Here is a 23,489-nt window from a genome sequence, read left to right on the forward strand (position 1 = left end):
TCAGGGTCTTCAGATTCTTTGGGCTACCAGCTGCACAGGCAAGACGAATTCCAGTGACTTTGCTCACCAAAGCAGAACACTGATTGTGCTATTCCTGTTCCTCAAAACGCTTGCGATAGTGGTACTTACCCTGGACTTGCCCAGAGTGTTGTCATTCTCATCCGTCACTGTGATCCCGTTAATGAGTTCCCTAATGCAGACAAAGACACATGACCTCAGGCATTATGACTGACCAGCTGGATTTTGGAATGCCCACACTTCTCCAAGCCCCATTATGCTTAATGTCTCAAGCATACGACTTCCTTCTCTCTACACAGCAACATTCCTGTCTAGGCTGGGGCATTCAGCCTTCAGTCTCATATTTGCCAAAGCAAGTCAGAAAAGGGGAAATCTCCAATGAGACAATTAGCCAAAGAGATCATGTGGGATGCATCCATGAACCATCTATTACAGCGGTGGGGAACCTCTTACAGCCCTAGGACTGAATTCGATTTGCGATAAGCTCTTGGGGGCTGCATTCCAGTAGTGGGCAGGGCCCCCATATACCAGCATATTGTAGCCTAAAGTCTTACCGTCAGTAACTAAGCTTTAGGAGAGGCATTTCAGCCTTTTGGAATCAGGGAAAATGTACAAAGCCAGGAAGCCACCAAATGATCAACATTTGGGGAAAAGTGGGTCAGAGGCCATGGTCACCTGGGGACCCCAAAATGATGTGATTTGGCTCCCCACACCTGAGGTTCCCACCCCCACCCCTGATCTATTCCAACAAGAGGAGGTGCCTACTCCTATTTTACATGTGGATCCATAGAGCAATCTCTTTGGCTTTTATGTATATGCAGACAAGCCTCATATGCGCTGGTTATGTCTGTAGCTCTCAACTCTACTTATGTTATAAGATTACAAAACATTAGGGCAGGGGTCAGCACCCTGGCACCCCCCAGATGTTTGGGCTCCAGCTCCCACCAGCCCCAGCCAGCATGGGCAATGGTCAGGAATTATGGGAGCTGTAGTCCAAAACATTTGGAGGACACTGGGCCACTAACCCCCCATTAGGGGATAAGTCTGGAACACCAAAAGAGCCTGAATCGCTGAACCTACAATACATTGAACCATCATCATGAAAGGACATCAGAAAAAACTACCCCCCACCACCACACACACACACGCTATAGGGTGAATAGAAGGTAGATCAGGATGTACCGCTATATCTCTGGATGATTTGCAGTACATCAGCAAGGGTTTGTGACTCCCAGCTATAAATAGCAACAACAAAAAGCCTTTCCCCCTTCTAAATTTGTCTGCTGAAATGAAGAAAACCTGAGAGGAAAACTTGGAATAGATTCATATATGAAAGAAATATGAGCTCAGTTCTGGTACTGAAAACAAATTCCTAGACTGAGCATGTGCTCAGAGGCACACTGTTCCATAATTTTAAGTGTATGTCCACTGCCCTTCCCCATGCCACCATTTTATACCTAGGTCTGGTTGGTGGACCTCAGGATTCTTGTAAAACAACTAAAGTAGATCCCACAGGCCTGGTCTGCCACCCCATGGCATCGTCTGCAGTTGTACTGACCTCCTCCCAACCAGTTGGCTTGTTATTTGTTTACAAATTCTAGGCTCCATTTTTGCCACTGCATTAATCAGGAAAAAGTTGTTCACAAAACCCTGCAGGGTCCCTTGACGATATACACTTTAAATCCAGGAACTCCATTAAATCCCTTGCAGGCCACAGGCCAGTGTTCCACCAGCATGAAGAATATTATATTGCTGAGAACATCAATCCCCCAAACGAAATGTCTGAAACCAACTTGTTGGTGCAATGCTGCCACCTAGTGGCCCCTACAAAGAATATAAGCTGCTTGTCTCCAAAGCATGCAAGGATTTATATAATATATCCAATGATTCCAAGTATTTATCTGAATGTTAAAATGGCAAATTAGAACATGGTTGGGGTGAAGCAGGAACTAAAGGAAGGATTTTCACTGCAACAATTAACTCCCCCGACCCTGCAAAAAAGACAGCAAGGACAAGATCAATCTATGACTTTTTTTGTTCATGTTTAAAAGTTTCATGTGTTTGTATTGAGCCTATCATTGCAGCATTTGCTGCTCTAAAGGCAAAACTGATCAACACAAACCATGGAAAATATCTTGTTACCAGCTTCAGCCTCAAAAGGAAGGTGGCATCTCAGAAAGGATACTGATTAAAGGCAGGCAATGTTTCCTTTGTAAAACCTCGCCAATAAAATCTATTTTTGCTCCTATAAATGGGAGTCACAGCTTGATTAGGAATACCTAAGTTCAAGCCAGAACAGCTAGAGAGAAGTACTCTCTAATCAGAATTATTCCCTGCTACATTTAAAGAGATCTTGTAAAATGTATCCCACCCACCTCCACCCCTCAAAAGAATCCAGCACAGAAGACCACCAGCTGCTTGGAAAGTAAAACAGAAGCAGTGGTGTAACTTTTCTCTTTCTCCTTTGTGTATATCCTGCCTTTTCTCATAAAGATCCCAGGGCGGCTAACAACCCATTTCAAAACAACACAACACCACTTAAAATCATAACTGTAAAATTACAAATACAAAATAAAATACAACAAAACGGTTGCGAAAACACCCCATGCTCTAAAGAGCAGGGGGCCATGCCAAAATACACACCAAAAATATAGCCACTCCCCAACAGAGTAATGTCTACATATATACAGAGATCCATCTAACTGGAAGTGGGCTGGTTGAGTTACACCTTCCTTAACATTCACTGAGCATGCTTGAACACCAGTCTAGATTCATGCATTTGCAGTACGATCAACTGTGCACAAATGGGGCTCAACAGAAAGTAGGAGTACATGGTCAGCATCTAAAACAGGGGTGCAGAACCTCTGGCCAGTGAGCCTACTCTGGCCCACAAAGGCTCTGTGCCCAGCCTGGGGTGGGGGTGGGGGTGGGGGTGGGGGCTTGTGCCACTTCTGCAGGCCCCAGCCCCTCAGCCCCATCCTTTCTGAAAGCTCCACCCCTGCAGGAATCCCCGCTGCTATGTCCAATCTGTCATCCAGACCCTCCACCTTATTATGGTTCTGCACCCACTTTACTAATCAAACCCAGGCAGAGTGGCACACCAAAAGCAGTAGCTGTCAGGGAGTCAACCTTGGCCAGTGGCAATAGTTAAAGAAGCTTTTAAAGAGCAGAGGGGCGTTTTTGTCTCTGCACCTAGCCATATGGCAGATCTGCTGACTTGCCTTTGGAATTGTTTTTGGGTGAAACTGCCAAGCATCTGTTGGAGAGCCAACAGAGACTCAGCTGGCTTGGTGTTGCCCGCCCCACTTCCACACCAACAGGAGAAGAGGCAGGGTAGATGAAGCCTGGGCAGAGCCAGCCAAATCTCCTTTGCTCCTCCGTCAGGAGTGAAGGGGGTTTGGCTGGTTCAGCTTTGCTGCACGTGGGGCTTCCTTGATTGGAAAGGCCACGTGCAGCAAAGCCTGGCCCCTAGCTCAAGCCAGGGAGCAAATGATGTCACATGGGTGTGGCACCCTCCTGAGATACTATGGCCTGCAGAGGGCTGTGTGGGTGGGTGTTATTCCCCCCTCCCCAATTTTGGTTCTATTATTTTTTGGTTCCCTAACACTAGTGAACCAAAATCTATTTGGTTCACCAATTTTGGTTCACTAACATAACCATTACTATGCGCATTTTGTTTTTGCAGAGAGAAGGAGGTGGTGGTGGGCTTGAGCAGGAGAGAATTATGTTGAGGCACTGGAGTCAGGAAGGAGTTTACTGCTCTGCGGCACACTGAGGTTGAAAGGGATTCCCCTGGGAAGGGGAGAAATATATTACCTCTCTCTGTAGCATACCAGATAGCCATTAACATTAAAAACCCCACTATAACTGTGTGAACAGCAGTAACCAGAGCTGAATTTAATCATCTCCACCTGATTCAGTGGCTGTCATCCTATCTAGAGAGAAGCTTATCTAAGTGTCCTCCATACTTTTGTAACCCTAATGCTTGACTACTGCAATGCTTTCTAGCTGGGGTCAAGATATTGGGATCATGTGTTTTCCTGTTCATCGCTGCCTCTCTTATTTCTAGTGCAAGTCAGGACTGACTTGCCCACACTTTTTCATGAGTCTAATTAAATTATAATTTTTAGTCCTGTTACCTAAAGGTGGGTACCAAAGTCTCATCGAAATGGCAATTAAGTTCATCCTAAGTCAATGTCTCTCCCATTAACAGTCACTAGTTGTACATAAAACAAAAAGGTAGTCATGGAGAGAAGCATGACTGGATTGACATTTTGTATAACCAGGATATCAGAATTATATCATCATATGTAATTAAAAGGGCAATATGAATTCCGCCTAGCAGAACTGATCCTTCCATTTGTCTCCAAATCACTGACGTCCTTAATCAACCTACTGACCCAGTCCTTATCTTACAGATTATATAATATGCAAAAAACTAGCTGCAGAAAGTTGCCTGCAAGTACCCGCCCCCCAGTCATTGGCTGTACTACTGTGACATCATGGAATTTTTTAATTAACTTGCAAAGATGTCATGGAATTCTTAATTTAATGCAAAGATGTCAGCAATAGAATGTTGACAACACAGCTTCTGTAAAAATAACAAAAGGTCATTGAGCTGGGAGGAATACATTACGTGAGGGCCAGGCACAGATATAGGGGGAAATATGTGCCGTTGGCAAGGAAAAATGGCAGAAGTAGAGAAGTTAAAAAGCAGGTCTGGGCGGCAGGGGGAGCCACAGGATAAAGAAGCAAAAGGAATGTGTTCCATCAGCTAACAGCTTGAGAAGCAGGGACAGGATGGAGGGATGAAAAAGGTAGAGGGAAGATAAGGTGAGGAGCTACCTTCTATGTGTGGGGGGAGAGAAAACTCGCACAGGATCTAAAGACAGAACTGGCTGAGGGATGTTGGCAGGAAGGAGTAAATAGACAATGGGGCTTTGGAGCACAGGGAACTGTGGGTCAGGGAGAAGTGAGCAATGAGGCTAAAGGGCTGGATTTCTCACACAATGGGTTAGACCTAATCAGCCAAATCCTCAGCATGGTCTGTTTTTTTTGTAGTTTCTTTCAAGGGTGCATCTAGGCCAGCATTTTTGTGTCTCAGTATAACGTCTGTGCATGGCTTATAAATGTGATGGCTTCTTCCGCCTGGGATTGTGGATGAGGTTTTTATCTGCTTCTTGTTGTTGTTAATACATGCTGAGTATGTGAAACTTCACCCAGATAGAGATGATAGATTTAATTGAATTTGTAGGGGGAGAACCTTAAGGTGAGACTGCATGGTAGCTGGGTTGTGGGGTTACAAAATATCCAGGTTTACCTTCTGCTACGACAAGGGTGGGCAACCCATGGACTGCATGCAACCCCCATAGCCATTTTTGCGGGGGGGGGGGGGGGCTGCCACCATGTTTCCCATGGTAGTGGCAAAAAAGCAGTGATTTGGCTTGTTGGTAAGCGGAATTGGGCTCATGGTAGCATGATTCTGCTTGCAACCATGGCGTGCACTCTCCTCGCACCTTTTTCCTTGCCATATTGCTGCTTTATATGATGCTGAGGCAACTTCAGAGGCAGCAGCAGTTGGGAGGGTGGGATGCATCTCCCCCTAGGTCCTTGGAGGGGGCAATGAGTCCCCCCCACACACACCTCCGGAAGTTGTCTACCCCCGTGCTAGCAGAAATTAGACAGAACTAAAAAGATGCACAGGCAGTAAGTGCAGTGATGCAAATCCACATTTGGAGGTGGGGGGAGCAGGAAAAAATTCCAGTGGTGGAGGAGGGAAAATGCAAGACATCTGTGCAGACTAGGGTTGGGTGGCTTGTTTTGGCCTGCAGCTCCCATCATCTCTCACCACTGGCTATGTCGACTAGGGCTGATGGGAGTTGTAGGCCTGTACATCTGGAGGGCTACAAGTTGCCCATCCCTGGCTCAGACCAATCATGCATAAGAACGTAAGAAGAGCCTTGCTGGATCAGACCAAGGTCCATCTAGTCCAGCATTCTCTTCACACAGTGGCCAACCAGCTGCCCATGGGAAACCAACAAGCAGGACACAAGTGCAACAGCACCCTCCCACCCATGTTCCCCAGCAACTGGTGTACATAGGCATACTGCCTCTGATACTGGAAAACCTGTATCTTTTTAATGAGTACAAGCCTGCATTTGAAGGTTTTAAAAAAAGACAAACAAACCCGGAAGTGCAGGGCAAACAGTGAGACTGTAGGGATTACATGGTCCTTGTGAGAATATCAGTAGTGCATTGCATGGAAAACTATCCGTTTGGATGCACCCCATGGCACGTTGCGAGAACCGTGCATTTCTATCAACAAAGACGGTCCAAATATATGATCCATCATCTTTTTGACTTGGCACACAATATGTCCCTTGCTTTGATGCCCAGCCTCTCACACTTTAGAACTAGTGGTTGAAATGGAGAACCGCGGGGATCAGTTCCACAGAAGCAATATGCTTTGGGGAGGAAATGGAGGCGCTCCCCTTCTGGTATGTTTTTATCTTATTGCCTGTTCTGCTATCAGCAGTGACTTTGGGAAGTAGCTGTATGAGTGAGTTATTATTAGGTACTGGGGCTGGGGGGGGGGTGGGATGGAGAAAAAGAGAGAGAGAGAGAGAGAGAGAGAGAGAGAGAGAGAACGAACGAACACAGGTGGCCTCGTTCCCAGGCAGACACCTTCACCACTAGATAAGGCAGACTCACCCCTTTTAACCAAAGGCCTGTGCCATGTATCGCAAACAAAGTATATCACCACATTTTCCCTTCACCCCCTCCCCACTTAAAGGCCACATAGGCTCTACCAAAAGACTTACTGCTGCCTCATCAAGGGGATGTTCACACAGTTGGCAGCAGCTACCGCTGCAAAGGGAACCCAGCGTGCCACAAGGGACGGGGCTCTCTGTACGGAGAAAGATCATGCAGTTAGGAGTAGGACCAGACTTGAAACAGTAACAACAGGGGGGGAAAGGCTTAAACTGTGGATGCCACGAGCCAGTGTTCTGCACCGCAAGGCCCTTTTACCTCAAATGGAGCTCTCTGCCTCTCTCTCTGTCTCATTTACTCACTGTCTTTCTCTCTCTCTTTTTGTAGTAGCTGTTCACTCTCAGCAGGTGCTTGCTAGCTTTGCCTTGTTGTTTGCTTTAGTGGTGGGGCCGGCTGCTGTGTTCTGGGGTACCCGAGGCGGCTTCAGGGGTGGGGAGTCAGGAGACCTGCCGCTCGTCAGCTGTAAGATGGCGGAGGTGGGGAGATGAGAACGCAGGAGCAATCAGCTAATTAGCTGTGGAGGAGGAGGAGCCCAAGAGGCAATGAGAAATGTGATTGGCGAGCTGCAGTGGCGTACTGTGCAGGCTGCCCAGGGGGTCTTGATGAGAGTGCTGGGAGCCAAAGTGGTTCCTACTTGAGAAATAGTGAAGATCACGACAGCATAGGCAGTGTACCCCTAATACCACACATTATTCGACCGCCCCAAATTCTTATATTAAATGAATAATGCTCTGCAATAGCTAAAAAAAAGGAAGAAGGAGCGTATCTTGCAGCCAGAATAAACAGCTTACAGGGATAGAGGACCTTTCCTGTATCCCATTCTACATTTCCCAGGGCTAGTGCGTAAAGCAAACGAACACACTTCTGCAACCCTTCGATCATAAAGGGAGATGCCAGATCGCTTGCCTTATCCTCAGTCCTGCTGCCCCTGTGCGGTTAGAAGAACGAGCAGTTTATGACAGTACCTTGGTGTAAAGGTTAAGTCCCACGGCAGTTGCCAAGGCAGTGCTGGTGGCAGTGAAATAAGCAACTCCAATTTGCCTAGAATCATCCAAAGGGATACAAAATGGGTCTATCAATAACGAAGTTCAGTTCAGAAACTGTGCAGCGAATGGCTCACTCACACCACCAATGTGCCCTCTTTGTGGCAAGTTTGTTCACTTGCTTATATTGCATGGTGCTGGACTCTTCTGTCTAAAGAAGTGTACCTTGAGGATCAGTAGCTGCTGTCTAGCATCCCTATGTCTGTGGCTCTTTGATACACAGTCCATATACAAAGTGATGAATAAGCTCTCCAGGTCTAGCTCTATGCTCCAAGGGGATGAGAAGTAGGGAATAGGCATGAAGTGATAGTTAATTGCTGTGGATTGAGCATCAAATCATCCAGGAACAGCCACTTGCCCACTTCAGCTGGGTATCAGAGACCTCCCCTGCCACCACCTGTCCTGCCCCTTGTGCTCTGATGCAAAGCTATGAGTGTGAATAAGCCGTGAATGCCACACACAGGGACAGCAAAGTAGCAGAGACTGCATCTCTCTGGATTCCTCCTCTCCAACAGTACCACCCCACTCCATTTCCAACTGATAAACTACAATGACTAACTGATGCACGGCAATTTGCCCATATCGTCTGGTCCCCAAGAGGGCAACTATTCCAGATGATAGAGCACAAACTAGTTAATGCCAGGCCAGCTAACCTGACACACTAGGGAGCATAAGCAGAAAAAGACTGTGCCATCAAGTAACTCTGTACAGATACTCACTTGAGTGAGATGGGGCTGGCAGCATTCCGGTTGGTGTAGTTCACAATGGCATTGAAAGACTGGTTCACCCACTGCCAGAAAACCACAGCTGGGACTGTCCTGTAGGGAAGGGAATGTGAAAAAAAGGTCCTGATGCCAGAGCAGGTATCTGCATCCATTCAATAGCCAGTGGTGGCACAGCTGGCGTTATCCTCTTTTCCGGTCCAACATGTCCACCTTTATCAGACACAGTCTTCTCTCTAAGAACCTCTTTGTGATGCTGATTCCATACTATCATGCTTATTTAATTCCAATCTTTCTACAAAAATATAATCAAGGCAGCTATCAAAGGCCTAGGAGAGGTAAAAATATACAGCGGAAGACAGATCTGATTTTAAACTGGTATTCAGAGAAGGCCTGCTGAAATAGAACAGTCTTTGCTGCTTGCCAAAGGTGAGCAGCAAAGGTGAGCAGCCAGGTGAACCCCTCTTCAGATGGTGTTCAAGCTATGGGCACCAGCACCTAATGGCTCTCTCTCTTGTAGCACACATCCAACAGCAGAGGGTCACAAAAGAAAGGCCTCGCATGTGGAGAACAGTGCCCAGGCAGGTTTATATGGCCAGAGACAATTCTTAAGGTGCTCTGGTTCCACGCCATTGAGGGTCATATGCCATAATCGAGTACTAATATCATTTGAAACAACCTAGATATCCAGCCTTCAACATAGGTGCTTGCCAGCTCATCAACAAGAAGTAAATATTTTGGTCTGGTGGGAAATTCCTGGGACTAGATGGCAATGGGAGCAGGAATGCCTAATTATGCATAAGATCCATAGAATCATAGAATCATAGAATAGTAGGGTTGGAAGGGGCCTACAAGGCCATCGAGTCCAACCCCCTGCTCAATGCAGGAATCCAAGTCAGAGCATCCCTGACAAATGGCTGTCCAGCCTCGTCTTGAAGGCCTCCAGTGTGGGAGAGCCCACCACCTCCCCAGGTAATTGGTTCCATTGCCGTATTGCTCTGACACTCAGGAAGTTTTTCCTGATGTTCAGTCGGAATCTGGCTTCCTGTAACTTGAGCCCATTATTCCGTGTCCTGCACTCTGGGATGATCAAGAAGAGATCCTGGCCTTCTTCTCTGTGACAACCTTTCAAGTACTTGAAGAGCGCTATCATATCTCCCCTCAGTCTTCTCTTCTCAAGGCTAAACATGCCCAGTTCTTTCAGTCTCTCTTCATAGGGCTTTGTTTCCAGTCCCCTGATCATCTTTGTTGCCCTCCTTTGAACCCTCTCCAGCTTGTCTGCATCCTTCTTAAAGTGTGGTGCCCAGAACTGGACACAGTACTCCAGATGAGGCCTAACCAGTGCTGAGTAGAGGGGAACTAGTACTTCCCGGGATTTGGAAGCGATGCTTCTATGAATGCAGCCCAAAATAGCATTTGCCTTTTTTGCAGCCACATCACATTGTTGGCTCATATTCAGCTTGTGATCGACGACAATTCCAAGATCCTTCTCGCTCGTAGTGTGGTTGAGCCACGTATCCCCCATCTTGTAACTGTGCATTTGGTTTCTTTTTCCTAGGTGCAGAACTTGGCATTTGTCCCTATTAAATGCCATTCTGTTGTTTTCTGCCCAGCACTCCAGTCTATCCAGATCACTTTGAATTTTGTTTCTGTCTTCCAAGGTATTAGCTATCCCGCCCAATTTTGTGTCATCTGCAAATTTGATCAGCATTCCCTGCACCTCCTCCTCCAAGTCATTAATAAAAATATTGAAGAGCACTGGGCCCAGGACTGAGCCCTGCGGTACCCCACTCGTTACCTCTCCCCAGCTTGAGAAGGTCCCATTGATAAGCACTCTTTGAGTCCGATTCTGTAGCCAACTGTGGATCCACTGGATCGTTGTTTCATCTAGCCCACTTCGAGCTAGTTTGCTCATCAGGATATCATGGGGCACTTTGTCGAAAGCTTTGCTGAAGTCGAGGTATATGATGTCTACAGCATTCCCACGGTCTACAAGGGAGGTGACTTGATCAAAAAATGAGATCAGATTTGTCTGGCAGGACTTGTTTTTGACAAATCCATGTTGGCTTCGAGTAATCACTGCATTGTTGTCAAGGTGCTTCCAGATGGATTGCTTTATGATCTGCTCCAGAATTTTCCCAGGGATTGATGTCAGACTGACTGGTCTGTAGTTCCCAGGTTCCTCCTTTTTACCCTTTTTGAAGATAGGGACAACGTTAGCCCTCCTCCAGTCATCTGGCACTTCCCCGGTCCTCCATGATTTCTCAAAGAGAATAGACAGCGGTTCTGAGAGCTCTTCTGCCAGTTCCTTTATGACTCTAGGATGCAGTTCATCTGGCCCTGGAGATTTGAACTCATTCAAAGTAATGAGGTGTTCCTTGACCATATGCCTGTCGATCTCAAGCTGCAATCCTGCCCCTTCAGCCTGTACTTCGCCTTTGCCAGGGGGGTCATAGACCCTCTTTTGGGAGAAGACTGAGCCAAAGTAGGAATTGAGCACCTCTGCCTTTTCTTTGTCATCTGTTATCATTTTGCCATCCTTATTTAATAGCTGAACAACCATTTCTTTCCTCTGCCTTTTACTATGCACGTAGCTGAAGAAAGCCTTTTTGTTGTTTTTAGCATCCCTCGCTAACCTCACCTCGTTCTCCGCTTTAGCCTTCCTGACGCCATCCCTGCAATTCTGTGCTACCTGCCTGTACTCTTCCTTTGTTACTTGGCCTTCTTTCCACTTCCTATATGTGTCCTTTTTTGTTTTCAGGTCATCCCTAAGCTTTTTGTGAAGCCACATTGGCTTCTTCTGTTGTCTTCCACCTTTTCTTCTTGTTGGAATTGCTTGTGATTGTGCCTTGAGAATTTCCTTTTTTAAAAGTTCCCACCCATCTTGGACTCCTTTTCTCGCTAGCATTGTTTGCCATGGGACCTTACTGATCATTGTTCTGAGTTTATTAAAATCAGCTTTCCTAAAATTCAGGGTACGCGTTTGAGTACACTCGGCTTTTGCTTCCCTTAGAACCAAGAACTCAAGTACAACATGGTCGCTTTCCCCCAGAGTTCCTGTAACTGCTACTTTATCCACTAAGTCATCTCTGTTGGTTAGGATCAAGTCAAGGATAGCCGATCCTCTAGTTCCTTCCTCTACTTTCTGTAGGAGGAAGTTATCCGCCACACAAGTCAGGAATTTCCTGGAGGGGCCATGTTTTGCAGAATTTGTCTCCCAACAAATATCGGGGAAATTGAAGTCCCCCATTACTACTACATCATGCTTCCTTAAAACATTGGCTATTTGCTTTTCAAAAGTTTCATCCTTGGCTTCTCCTTGATTGGGTGGCCGGTAGTAGACTCCGACCACCAGGTTCCTTTTATTCTTTGCTCCATTTATTTCAACCCAGATGCTTTCGATGGGGCTACCAAGCTCCTCCTCCTGTATTTCTGTGCAGAGATATGTATTTTTCACATACAGTGCAACCCCGCCTCCCTTTCTGTTCCTCCTGTTCTTTTTGAACAAGTTATATCCTTCAACTGCTGTATTCCAGTCATGAGAGTCATCCCACCAAGTCTCAGTTATACCTATCAAGTCATAATTTCCCTCCTGTATTAAGAGTTCAAGTTCGTTCTGTTTGTTTCCCATACTCTGGGCATTAGTATATAGACATCGAAGACCATGTGCTTCATAGTCTGGCTTTCTTCCTACATGTGTCTGAAGACTATTATTGGGCGCTATCAGCGCTGTTCTCTCCATTGCAGTGCATGCGCCTACGTCCATTGTTACCCCCAACATTACATCTCCCTTCCCCGTAGGATTCAGTTTAAAGCCCTCCTGATGAAGTTCTTCATGCTGTGGCCAAACACATTCTTCCCAGCCTTTGTGAGGTGCAACCCATCCCTAGCCAACAGCCCATCTTCCAGGAAGTATAGCCCGTGGTCCCAGAATCCAAATCTCTCTCGTCGGCACCACCTTCGTAGCCAGTCATTCACCCGGAGTATTTTTCGTTCCCTTTCTATCCCTCTTCTAACTACTGGAAGGATGGATGAGAAAACTATCTGGGCCCCAAAGTTCTTGAGTTTCCTTCCCAAAGCTTCAAAGTCTGACGTGATCTCTTCGTAGCTCCGCTTGGCGGTATCATTTGTTCCCACATGGATGAGAAGAAAGGGATACCTGTCAGTGGGCTTTATGAGTGCAGGCAACCTTTCAGTCACGTCTCTAATCTGTCCTCCCGGGAGACAACATACCTGGTGAGTCCACGGGTCTTCACGACATACTTGGGTCTCGATCCCACGCAGCAAGGAGTCTCCCACTACTACCACTCTTCTCTTCTTCTTCTTGTAGGCCTGGGTTTCATCGCCTCTGTTTGACTGACCTTTAGCCTCTTGCTCACTCTCATGCAGGTTCCCCTGTGATTCTTCCTCTGCAGGCTGTCCTCCAGTCTCATCTGCAAGTACCTGGAATCGGTTCCACAGCTCCACCGCTTCCACTGGTGCAGAGTGGCGTCTAGTTCTTCTTCTCCTAACTGTCACCGTTTTCCAAGGAGTATCCTCTACTCCATTTTTCTTCACCTCAGCATTTCCCACTGCCTCATCTTGCTGTTGCTCTTCAATCCAGGGGGTTTAAGCTTTAGAAGAGCCTTCCCCAACCTGGTGCCCTCCAGATGTGTTGGACTACAACTCTCGACATCCCATAAGATCCAACACATCTGGAGTGCACCAGGTTGGGGAAGGCTGCCTTCTAACAAGGCATTTTGTTAGAGCACAAGCTTTCATTAGAGAGAAGCTTAACAGAGGAGCAACAGGAAGACACAAAAAAAGGCTCAAGCATGTGCTTTGTGTTGTGTGTATTTGCACTGGGGAGATACAGCAGGGGAGGCAGGGAATGCTCCAATCCTGTGTTTGTGTTGCTCTGCATTGGAAGAAAGATTGTGCTTGGTGCCGCTTAATGGAACAGCAATAGTGGCAGCAGCAGGGAAAACAATGAGGCTGTTTGAAGCTCCAAGTGTGTATTTGCTTTGGGTCAGTGGTTAATTTGCAGGGTCTCTGCAACTGAGTGAATCTCTTCTTGTTGTTTGCTTGTTTAGTATGCACAGTGCTATATCCAGGGGGTACCCTTAACCAGTCCCAGGCAGAGCCAGATAACGCAGAAGGCCACCTGAATCTATTTCACTGGATCCTAGAGCACTCCCAATTGTGCCAGGTTGCCTGTGTTCCTTGAAGAGCACCAGTATAAAAAGAACACTACACTTTACCAACACTTTGTGCTATCTAGCAGTAGGGAAAGAGATTTCTATCCACATTTACTTGGATGGAAGTTCCATCTAACGTCCAAACTCATATCGTTTACAAAACAGAAATAAAATTAAGTTTGAAACATCGCTTTCCTCTTAACAACACAACTCTGTGTTTAAGGTCCGATTATTCTTGAAATTATCTTATTGTTAAAAGTGGTATTGTGGTGGGACTGGACTTTACAGCTGGCTAGTAGAAGATAATGACTGGCTACTAAGCTTTGGCACAATTTGTTAACCTCTGTAGATAATGTATCTATGTATTTTCTCCCTCACTATTTTCTACCCAGCAAGCAAAACAAAACAAAACTGTACCCATTTCTTTGAACTTATTACCAGTTGTTCGTCTGAATAGGCACAGATACTTTTAGATCAGACACCCAGTGCTGTCCGCTGAGCCTGACTATTGTCAGGAAAGAACTGGATACAAAATGCAAAGTGCCATCATAGACAGACAACCATCTTGATCCCTGTTAGAAACCTGGCCATGGGAGGCATAGCAGAGGTTTCCAAGGCGCAATCCTACGAGCTTTAACAAAAGCACTTTGGCATTTTTAGTTTGCTGATGCTGGACAAATCATTACTTATTTACCTCTGGATTACTGCAAGGCAGGCTGCATGCTATGATAGCTGCTTTGAGGCAAAGTGTTACAGTGCTTTAGAGCACAGCTTAGAGAGGCCAGGCAAAAATGAACCCTTGAATTTATCGTATCAATAACATATCACCACTGAAATTGTTTTGGGTACAGATGACTGTATTATGCTTTATAAAAAGCAAGACAGATGGAAATTTTTACCACTAGTTGCATTAAGCGTTACTCCCCCTGTCTATGAACTATCTGAATGAATTGGTGGAATTGGTTAATAAGAAAACAGGGAAGACTGCAAGTTGGTCAAAGGACACCAGGAGTTCTGGTAATGTTAGACTACCCTCCACTAATATCCTGGCCTAATTAAGAGCTCAGCCAAATGTTACATTGTAAAACTAGCTACTACTACCAACCTGCCCCTTTCTGTCAACATGAAGCCACTAAAGGAATCAGACATGTACTAACACTATGGTAGCCATTAAAAAAAAATCTTGCCATATGGTGGATCTAATTGCATGGAGAGGCAGCTGCTTCTAGTCCCAAGGCCACATAGTAAGCTGAACATGATTATGTCCTCTCCTTCTCCAGATTTCCAAGCAGTTATGGAAGCGTGGGAACAGGAGACTTACAACATGGCTGGAGATTCCAGATAGTGCCTCTTCATGTGGTCAGAGCCACCATGTGGTAAACTGTACAGTGGCTTCCATGGGGTTAATTGTCACCTGACTGCACCCTAATCCAGCTACTTGAACAACAGATATTGGTAACTACTTTAAGAATGCCTCTTGCAGCAAATGCATAAACACACCCACACTGCACAGGATACCCATATGGTTACCAGGTACCAGAATGGATGCGGGCCCAGTTCCTTACAGCTTCTCGAATCGGAGATACTTATAACGCTTGGCTCCCTGGAACTTGGCTGGCTTCCTTGGTGAGGAATCCCAGATGTTTCTACCTCTTTCTCATTAAAGAACTCTCAAAGGAATTATCCTGATTTATTATGTAACTGTTGCTGTTTTCATTGTATATTTTGTTTGGGCTGTATTTTATTGAATTATGATGATTTTATGTAAGCCAGTTTGTATACAGAGGTTTGTGTGTATGTATATATGTGTATACACACACACACACACATACACACACACACGCGTACATATATGGATAGAGAGAGATAAAGAGGGGCTAGGACACTAATTCCTTCCTCAAGTCAATGAACAGGCCCAAATTCTGGATTCTACAATCATCTCCTGCTCATATCTTTGGCTTACGCTTCCTCGTTAGACAAGAAGTCCATGCGGTTTGGACCATTTCTGTATGCATGTTATTTAAAATATGAATATACCCTTTCAGCAAAGCTTCTGGGGTGGTTTATCCCAGGCTCAAATCTCCAGGCATAACCAGAGCTGCACACATTCTGCATGCGTGCAAGGTTACAGAATTTAGATTTAACATCATAGAAATCTCAACTTCCATTTGAAAAAACGTTTCCCGCCCTTATGGCTGGATAAACAGACCTGAAAACAAATGGTCAAAAACCTGGAGGAGGAAGAAAAAGAGGGCTAGTCGTCAGGTGGCATTGCTTTAGTGTCCTGAACAGTTCCTTTCTCCTCCCCATGACTTGTAGATTCAAAATACAATATGCATTAAAAAAAACCCTCATCTGCATAACATATGCAGGATGTAGAAGCTGAGCTACCATGCTGTAGGATTTGCTTTTGTGTTTTCAAAGCACAGCCTGTTCACAGATCTTACTTTATAAGCTTGGGACCTGCCTGCCTGGCCCAGGCATAACTTTTGCCTGTTTTCAGACCCTCCCAGAAGTCTCTCTTAATTACCATCTGTGTCAGCTACTTAGTTTTGTTTTAAAACAGCAGATGCACAGAGTGCTAAAGATTAATTGTCTGTATAGCATTTCAGTGTTAATGTAGCAGACTGCCCAGAGGCCTTCAGTAGCCATTAGCTGCCCTTGCAAGCAAATCTAGAACAGGAAGAAAAATGGGAGAAACCAGAAACACCATCACATAAGTGTAATAAGGAACAGTTTACAAGATTAGGGTTCAACAGCAAGTATTAAGAAAGAAATATCCAGTATTCTGTAACACAAACAAAACAGCCTCACCATGGCAGCAGAAGAGATAAAAAAGCATCAACAAAAGCCCAGCAAAACCACTCCTCCATACCTGTAAAACTGCAGCATGAAGCCTGTGATGGCCATTCCCCCAGGGACTTGGAATGACATCCTCCCTATCAAATTCATCTTCTCTCCTGAGTCAGGGTGGAAAGCCGAGTCATAAAGCTTCTTGGCATAGAAAAGCTGCTCCTCGTTGGTTCCTGGGGGCACCGTGCCTGCCCTACAGGCACAAAAAAGAATTAACAGTCCAGCTCCATCTTTCTAATAATTTTGTCCCTCCCAGCTGAACAGCACCCACTCCCCATAAGTTATGGACTGGTGATCTAGGAGAAGCTCTCCCTAGGAGCAAATATGCTTGCAGACCGGGGTTCCTTAAGAGCATCCAAATCTGTTGTGTGAGGCTAGGAGCACAGCCAGGGCAGAGAAATCCTTCTGTTCAGGAGGGTTTCCCTTCTTGAAAGGGTCAGCTTTCTCCAGGATGGGGTTGGAATATGGTCTAGTCCCTGACTTCATGTGGCCTCTCATCCCAGCACTGGCTGAGTCCCCTGCTGCCCACATCCCCGCTGTTATCTCCAATCTCAAGCCCCGTGTCCTGGAGGAACCTAAGGAGGATCCATGGGCCAGATGTGGAACCTCCGCAGGCCAGATTAGGCCCGCAGGCTGGAGGTTCCGCACCCCAAGAATGCCTTCAAAAATGCGTACCGACATCACCATCCAATAGTGGTGTTAGGACATCCCCCACAGATGTTATTAATCAAACTGGATAAAGGGCACTCTTGGAATTCGCAAGGGTCCCAAATGCTTTTTTTTTTTTTTTAACCACTCAACAGTCTCTCAGCTAGCTACCTGCAGCTCTCCACCAAGGCCTTTGCCGAATCCAACTCATGCTCTGACACCAGCAGCGTCCTGGGGTCTGTGATATTAAAAAAGTGCTTTACACGCCCCATAAAAGTGTTCTGGTCCCAGCAAGGGGCATCGATATTAAACTTTGCTGTCATTTCACTGCAGAATGAGAAAGGCAGAAAGGACAATTCACAGATTAGTTCCATAGCTCTATATGCCAGGGATGGGCAACTTGATGTTTTGGCCTACAATTCCCATCATGTTTTGGCCTACAATTTCCATCAGCCCTAGCCAGCATAGCGAACAGTAGGGAATCATGGGAGTTGTAAGCCAATACGTCTGGAGGAAAATACAGCTGCTGCATACTCTCTAACACAGATTTCCCCAACTTGGTGCCATCCAGATGTGTTGGACTAAAGCTTCCAGCATCTCCCAGCCAGCATATGATCCCCCAGGGGTGGGGGTGAGGAGGAGGGACCAATGCATATACAGACAACTTGCTAGGAACACGAGTTACAACTTTCATTACCAAAACAGGACTCGGGTGACTAAAATATTTTTTTATGTAAGGGAATGGACTTGCTGTCAAGTTCTATGAATTAGGAATCAGTAATATTGAAATATACAAAGAAGAGAGTATTCAAGATATGCTTGAAAAATGAAACCATTAGATTTGAATGGAATCAAAGCCCATTGTAAGTAACTGCAGGGTGAATTTTGGGTAACTAGTTTGAGAGATAGGTAGATGCAGGGTTTATTGTGCAAGGGCATCTAGGCTATAAACTAGCTTGGGAGTTTAGTCCTAGTGGCGGTGGGAAGGGGGAGACCAGAAAAATCAAGGGTATTCCAAGGGAGCTGTTCTCTGGAGCTGGATAATGTGGGAGACCATATGAGATACAAGACTGGCTCACGATCCAAAGATGAGACACTTTACATAGGCAATGCTGAAAGGCAATGCAACTAACACGCTACTGAAAATAAGTCAGGAATTTTGTGTGAATCCCACCCTGTAAAGACCTTCTGCTAACTTACACAATTTGTTTGTTCATGCTATGAACTTTGGCATGAACTGGGTCACACAGTGAATGTTCAGCCACAGAAAAATACTATGCATGGAGGGGGTGGGACATTTTATTGCCCTGTTGTCCCCACTGTGTGCCCTCAGCATGGACAGAATCTGCAATACAGTCTCTGCTAAGATAATTGCTACACATTCCAAAGATGTGCTATGTACACTCTGTTAAAATATAGACAGCACCCCTGCTTAGAATCAGTGCAGTATTCGGGCTGAGCATAATCAGCAGCCAGCACCTATGCAAATAGTCTGCCACTGCCATTAATACACCACTGTATATCTGGAGGTCTTAGGAACAAATACAGTTCAGATAGACAGCTGCACCAATGCTTTGCAGTATCTGACACGTGTTGAGAATGCCTCTTTATCAACGGTAATTGAAAAACATATAGTATAAAAGAATCTTTAAAAAAGAATTGACATTATTTGAAACCCAGTGCTGTGTCGTAGAAACAGTATTGGACTGGGATTGGGGACACCCGGGTTCAGGTCCACTATCAGCCTTGAAGCTCACTAGTTGACTTTGGACAGTTGCTGACTCTCAGCCTAACCTACCTCACAGGGTTGTTATGAGGATAAAATGGATCATGTATGTCACCTTGGGGCTCCTTGGAGGAAAAGGTGGGTTATAATGTAACAAATAAGTAATAAATACATCTCCTAAGAAACAACAACAGTTTAAATACCTATTACAACTTAAAACCTACAAGCCACTATGAAGTATTACTCTTACATCCAGACTTAAAATGCATTGGGAACTACATTGATGCAGATGTCTTTGTTATCTTATCTTGGCTTTTACAGCTGTATTTAATCCCTTGTTGCTGTTGAACAACTACTGTTTCCATTATAAAAAGGGTACTCACAGATGGGCGCTTTTTAAAGTCCTGAAAATGCCGACGACTGGTGGAACATCCTGAGAATACCTTTTCTTAAGGGCCTATGCTGTCAGGTGGGTTTGGGGAATGCTAGTAGCACTGGAAATGTGGGGTATACTTATAGGCCACCACTCCTCCTCCCTGCACTGACACAGCATTCAGGTAAAGAGCGCCAGTGCAATTTATACCTCGCGTTTCTCTGGCTGGGTGTTGTTCATTTCTGAAGATGGCATGCTAGAAGAGGCTATTGTAACATACGATGCAATTATTTTGCCACCACTGCAAGCAACGGTAGCAGTAGTGATTCTATGTGCTGTCTCCACAAAAAAAGTGATGTAGCATCATTGTGGGGGGTGGGGAGGGAAGGTCGAGGGAGTTTAAGGAAAAGCCATTCACAAGTTCACAGCCCACAGATGGACCTGCAAAAGTGGAAGGGCTTTCTTCGCTCGGTCCTAGGGACAAACCACCCATTTTCTTTCATCACAGGGATAGAAACAAATAATGCATAACTGTGCACTCTAACAATACAAGCTTGAATATTTGCCTACTGTGTGCCACAGCAGCGCTTTTTTGGGTTGATCCGAAGGAAACTTATCGTAAGAACAGTTTAAGCTAACTGTGCAACAAAGCTCCTAAGACATTACATTGTAAAAGAAAGTTAGATGGACTCTTTCCCCACTAGAAGCACTCTCAGACAAAAACATTCAGAACAAAATGTGAAGCAGGGGAAGAGAAGAATATAATCAGTGGGTTACTCAGCACTTAAAAATACCCCTACAGTAACAACGAAACCCACTGCAGAAAACAATGAACTCATTGCTAGTTGGAAATTCAAGCTTACTCAGTTATGAAAGGCACACTGACCGGGTTCACACGATCATGGAGGGAAAATTAGCTATGATGGCTTATTTTCCCTCCCTGCTCCTGGCGGTCGTGAGCTGCCTAATTAGCATAATTACCCTTGCCAGGCATGGCTCCTTGTGACGTCCAAACTCAGCAAAGATGAGGTAGTTGTTTCAGGATAGTTTGTAAACCACCCCAGCCACCCACCCTCATTGGGTTTGGATGTCACGACAATTCATGCCCGGCAAGGGTAATTATGCTACTTAGGCAGCCTGCGACTGCCACGCACGGGGAAGGAAAATAAGCCACGGTGGCTTATTTTCTCTCCATGATCATGTGAACCTGTCCACTTCATTGGAAGCAATGCTTTGTGGTTTTGCATTTGCCATGAGGTCGGCTGAGGGAGTGAAGGCTTGCCCATTTTGTTCATACTTCACAGAAAATTCTGTTGCAGTTCTAGGTAAGCTTCATAACCTGTGATTTGAAAGGTGTTATTGTTTTGGCAATGTATACGTGTGCACGCACACATATGCTTCCCCTCTCTCCCCATTATGTACATAGCAGAATAAGAAGATGTTCGTGAGGGAATCCATGGAAACATAATACGTTAATGGCAGAGACCATCATGATCTATCATCACATAAACTAAAATAGTTTCTCCTAAAATTCTCATGCTCTCTCTTACAGCAGCCTTCCTCAAACTGGTGCCATCCAGATGTTTTTGACTACATCTCCCATCAGCCCCAGTCAGCATGGCCAGTGGTCAGGAAGTCTGGGAGTTGTAGTCTAAAACACCTGGAGGACACCAGGTTGGGGAAGGTGGTCTTACAGTGTAATTCTACACATGTCTACTCTGACACAAGCCGTATTAATTTCAATGGGGCTTACTCCCAGATAAACGGGTAAAGGACTGCAACCTCAGTTAAAATCCTTTCTGTTCATATGATTCTGTGGTGACAGCATAACCCGTTCAGTAGTTCACACATTACTGGACTCAATGGTTTCATGACAAATGAGTTATCCAGCCAAGAATGTGTGAAGAAGTCATCATCCAAAAGCTTGTTTAATTCTGTAAGTGTAGTAGCTGCTTTCCCACTAAATTAAGTTCTCAAAGCAACTGGAGACATAAGGTAATGTACATCTTTTTTTGACCAAAGAGAAGAACTATTTTTGAAGCAGAAATGAACACACAGTAAACTAAGCAGGGTCCACCAAGAGCTTCTGTTCCACCCTAGTTGACTGATCAACTTGCTCAATGGATTTGGATAAAACTGAGAGCCTCATTTCTCTACTTGCAGTATATGGGAGTAATAATAGATTTGCCCCACATAATGTTGTGAGAATGAATAATACAAGGATTCTGAGTGCTATGTAATGATGGAAAATAAGGCCTTTTTTCTACCCCGGTTCAGCATCTTAAACACAGGTTGCTCCATGGTGCATAAATTAAGAAAAGAGACAGATGAGACAGGGTGGGAAATCGTTGGTCGTCTTTTTAAAGTGGTTAGAAGGGTCATAATAAAGCAGCAGTAAAGTCAAGAATGCTAGAAGGTATCTGTGAACCAAAGTTCATTTCACTGTTACAGAAAAAGAAGTAAAAATCTCTCCCACTTGGAATAATCTAAGCTACATCTGACTTTAAGGTTCTGGATTTCTCCTAACACTCTCATACCATAGTTGTGTGAGACTTGTTAAAAACCTTGCTCTAATCTGAGTGGTGGCAGGCAGGACAGAAGAGAATGTGAAAATGAAAGCTATCCATGATTTTTTAAAATCCTCATTAACAGTCAAGATGTGTACAGTCTTTGACTGGCAGCTTAAGCAAAGTTATCTTGCTCAGCAAGCGTATGTATTACCCTTGTGGTTACAGAATAATTAGGTCTCCAAAGGCATAGCTAAGACAAAACAGAATTAAATGTATATAGCCATGCACTGCCCTTGACATCTGCATAAATATTCAACTCCTTCTGTTAATAGACAGCATCCTCTGTTAAGTGCAAGATTGTCATCTAGAACTGGGGCCTGGCCTAGAGCCTCCTGAAATAAACAGAAGTGTTTAAGAACAATTACAGGGGCTTTGGGCTGGGGACTGTAAGCAGGAGAGCTTGGTAGATGTTGGAAGCAACAAAAAAGAAGTGTTGATTACCTTTTAGATGCAAAAAATTAGAAGCAAAAAACAAGAACGCACAATTGTTCGTATTACATTTACATTTTTAAAAGCACTTAGTGGAGAGAAACACTGGAAAAAAGAGAAGTCCTTTACTGCAAGCAAAAATCTGGCTGTGCAGATTCTAATCTCAATTTTATAGAGGGGACTCGGGATCAAAACTCTAAAGGAGAGTATAGGGAAGAGCTTCCGCCACACATTAAAAACGTGGTTGTTCAGGCAGGCATTTGGGGTGGGTTAGGGTAATTTTAGAAATGTGATGTTTTTAATGTTGAATTTTATTGTTTTGAACTGTTTTATTGTTGTACATTGCCCAGAGTGGCTGGGTGACCAGCCAGATGGGCGATTAATACATTTAATAAATAAAATATTCCTGGTTTGCAACACCAGCTCCAGCATTCGTCTGTGTGTGATGCTGAGTGTACTACATCTTCCACTAGATATGAGCTTCCTCAGCAACACCAAACCCTATTTTACAGATGTCCCCACAAGAATGGATCGGCCTGCAATGGATAGCACCACACCACCACGTATGTACAGGCATTTTGGATAAAGTTCAGCACTGGATGCAGAATCAGCATCCTGGGGTGGGCGTGTCTCCACTTTCATTTTTACAAGCAGCCTTGCAGCCACCAAAGGAAGAAAAGATAGTGCTTGAGTGTGTGGACAGTACCTGGTGCAGTCTCAAAATTCAAAGTGGAAGGTGGAGCCAAGTAAGAATTCCAGTCAATCAAGGGTGACTCTTCTGTGCCCTGGAATAACTGACTGTGAGGATAGGCTTTAAGGCACCTGAAATGCATACAAAAGCCACAAGCAGGTCACTGCCTTTCAACCATGCTTATTGCACCACAATCCCTTCTTTCAGGTTGCCATTTAAGGTATGTGCAGATGTACCAAATTTGAGTGGCAAGCCCACTGTGGATCTGCACTCACAACCTTTTTGGCCAGATGTACAACTTTCCTCAAGGAATCATGCTCAGGACCAACTGGCTCTTCCCGTTTCCATCAGAAGCTATTTAAGGTATGTGCAGATGTACCAAATTTGAGTGGCAAGCCCACTGTGGATCTGCACTCACAACCTTTTTGGCCAGATGTACAACTTTCCTCAAGGAATCGTGCTCAGGAC

General features: G+C 45.0%; 1 protein-coding gene across 7 annotated transcripts in view; it reads right to left on the bottom strand.

Annotated features, from left to right (window-relative positions):
- The window catches only part of SFXN2 (sideroflexin 2), a 70,887-nt gene that overhangs the window by 18,423 nt on the left and 28,975 nt on the right, over positions 1 to 23,489 (bottom strand). For 4 of the 7 annotated variants that reach the window (XR_014789501.1, XM_084846450.1, XM_084846449.1 and 1 more), the window contains exons 2-8: positions 23,037 to 23,152; positions 17,404 to 17,559; positions 16,607 to 16,777; positions 8,552 to 8,650; positions 7,755 to 7,830; positions 6,840 to 6,925; positions 130 to 190 (exon numbers count right to left, since the gene is read on the bottom strand). Coding sequence is in view for 6 of the 7 variants with exons in the window: in XM_084846450.1 (XP_084702576.1) it covers positions 130 to 190; positions 6,840 to 6,925; positions 7,755 to 7,830; positions 8,552 to 8,650; positions 16,607 to 16,777; positions 17,404 to 17,555 (645 nt within the window). In the remaining variant the exon portion in view is untranslated. The remainder of the gene's footprint in view (positions 1 to 129; positions 191 to 6,839; positions 6,926 to 7,754; positions 7,831 to 8,551; positions 8,651 to 16,606; positions 16,778 to 17,403; positions 17,560 to 23,036; positions 23,153 to 23,489) is intronic. The other 3 variants (XM_084846446.1, XM_084846451.1, XM_084846448.1) reach the window with 1 other exon arrangement.

Source organism: Heloderma suspectum, chromosome 3 (assembly GCF_057233095.1).
Source record: "Heloderma suspectum isolate Gila_16-S chromosome 3, 16-S_ref, whole genome shotgun sequence".
Classification (NCBI taxonomy): domain Eukaryota; kingdom Metazoa; phylum Chordata; class Lepidosauria; order Squamata; family Helodermatidae; genus Heloderma; species Heloderma suspectum.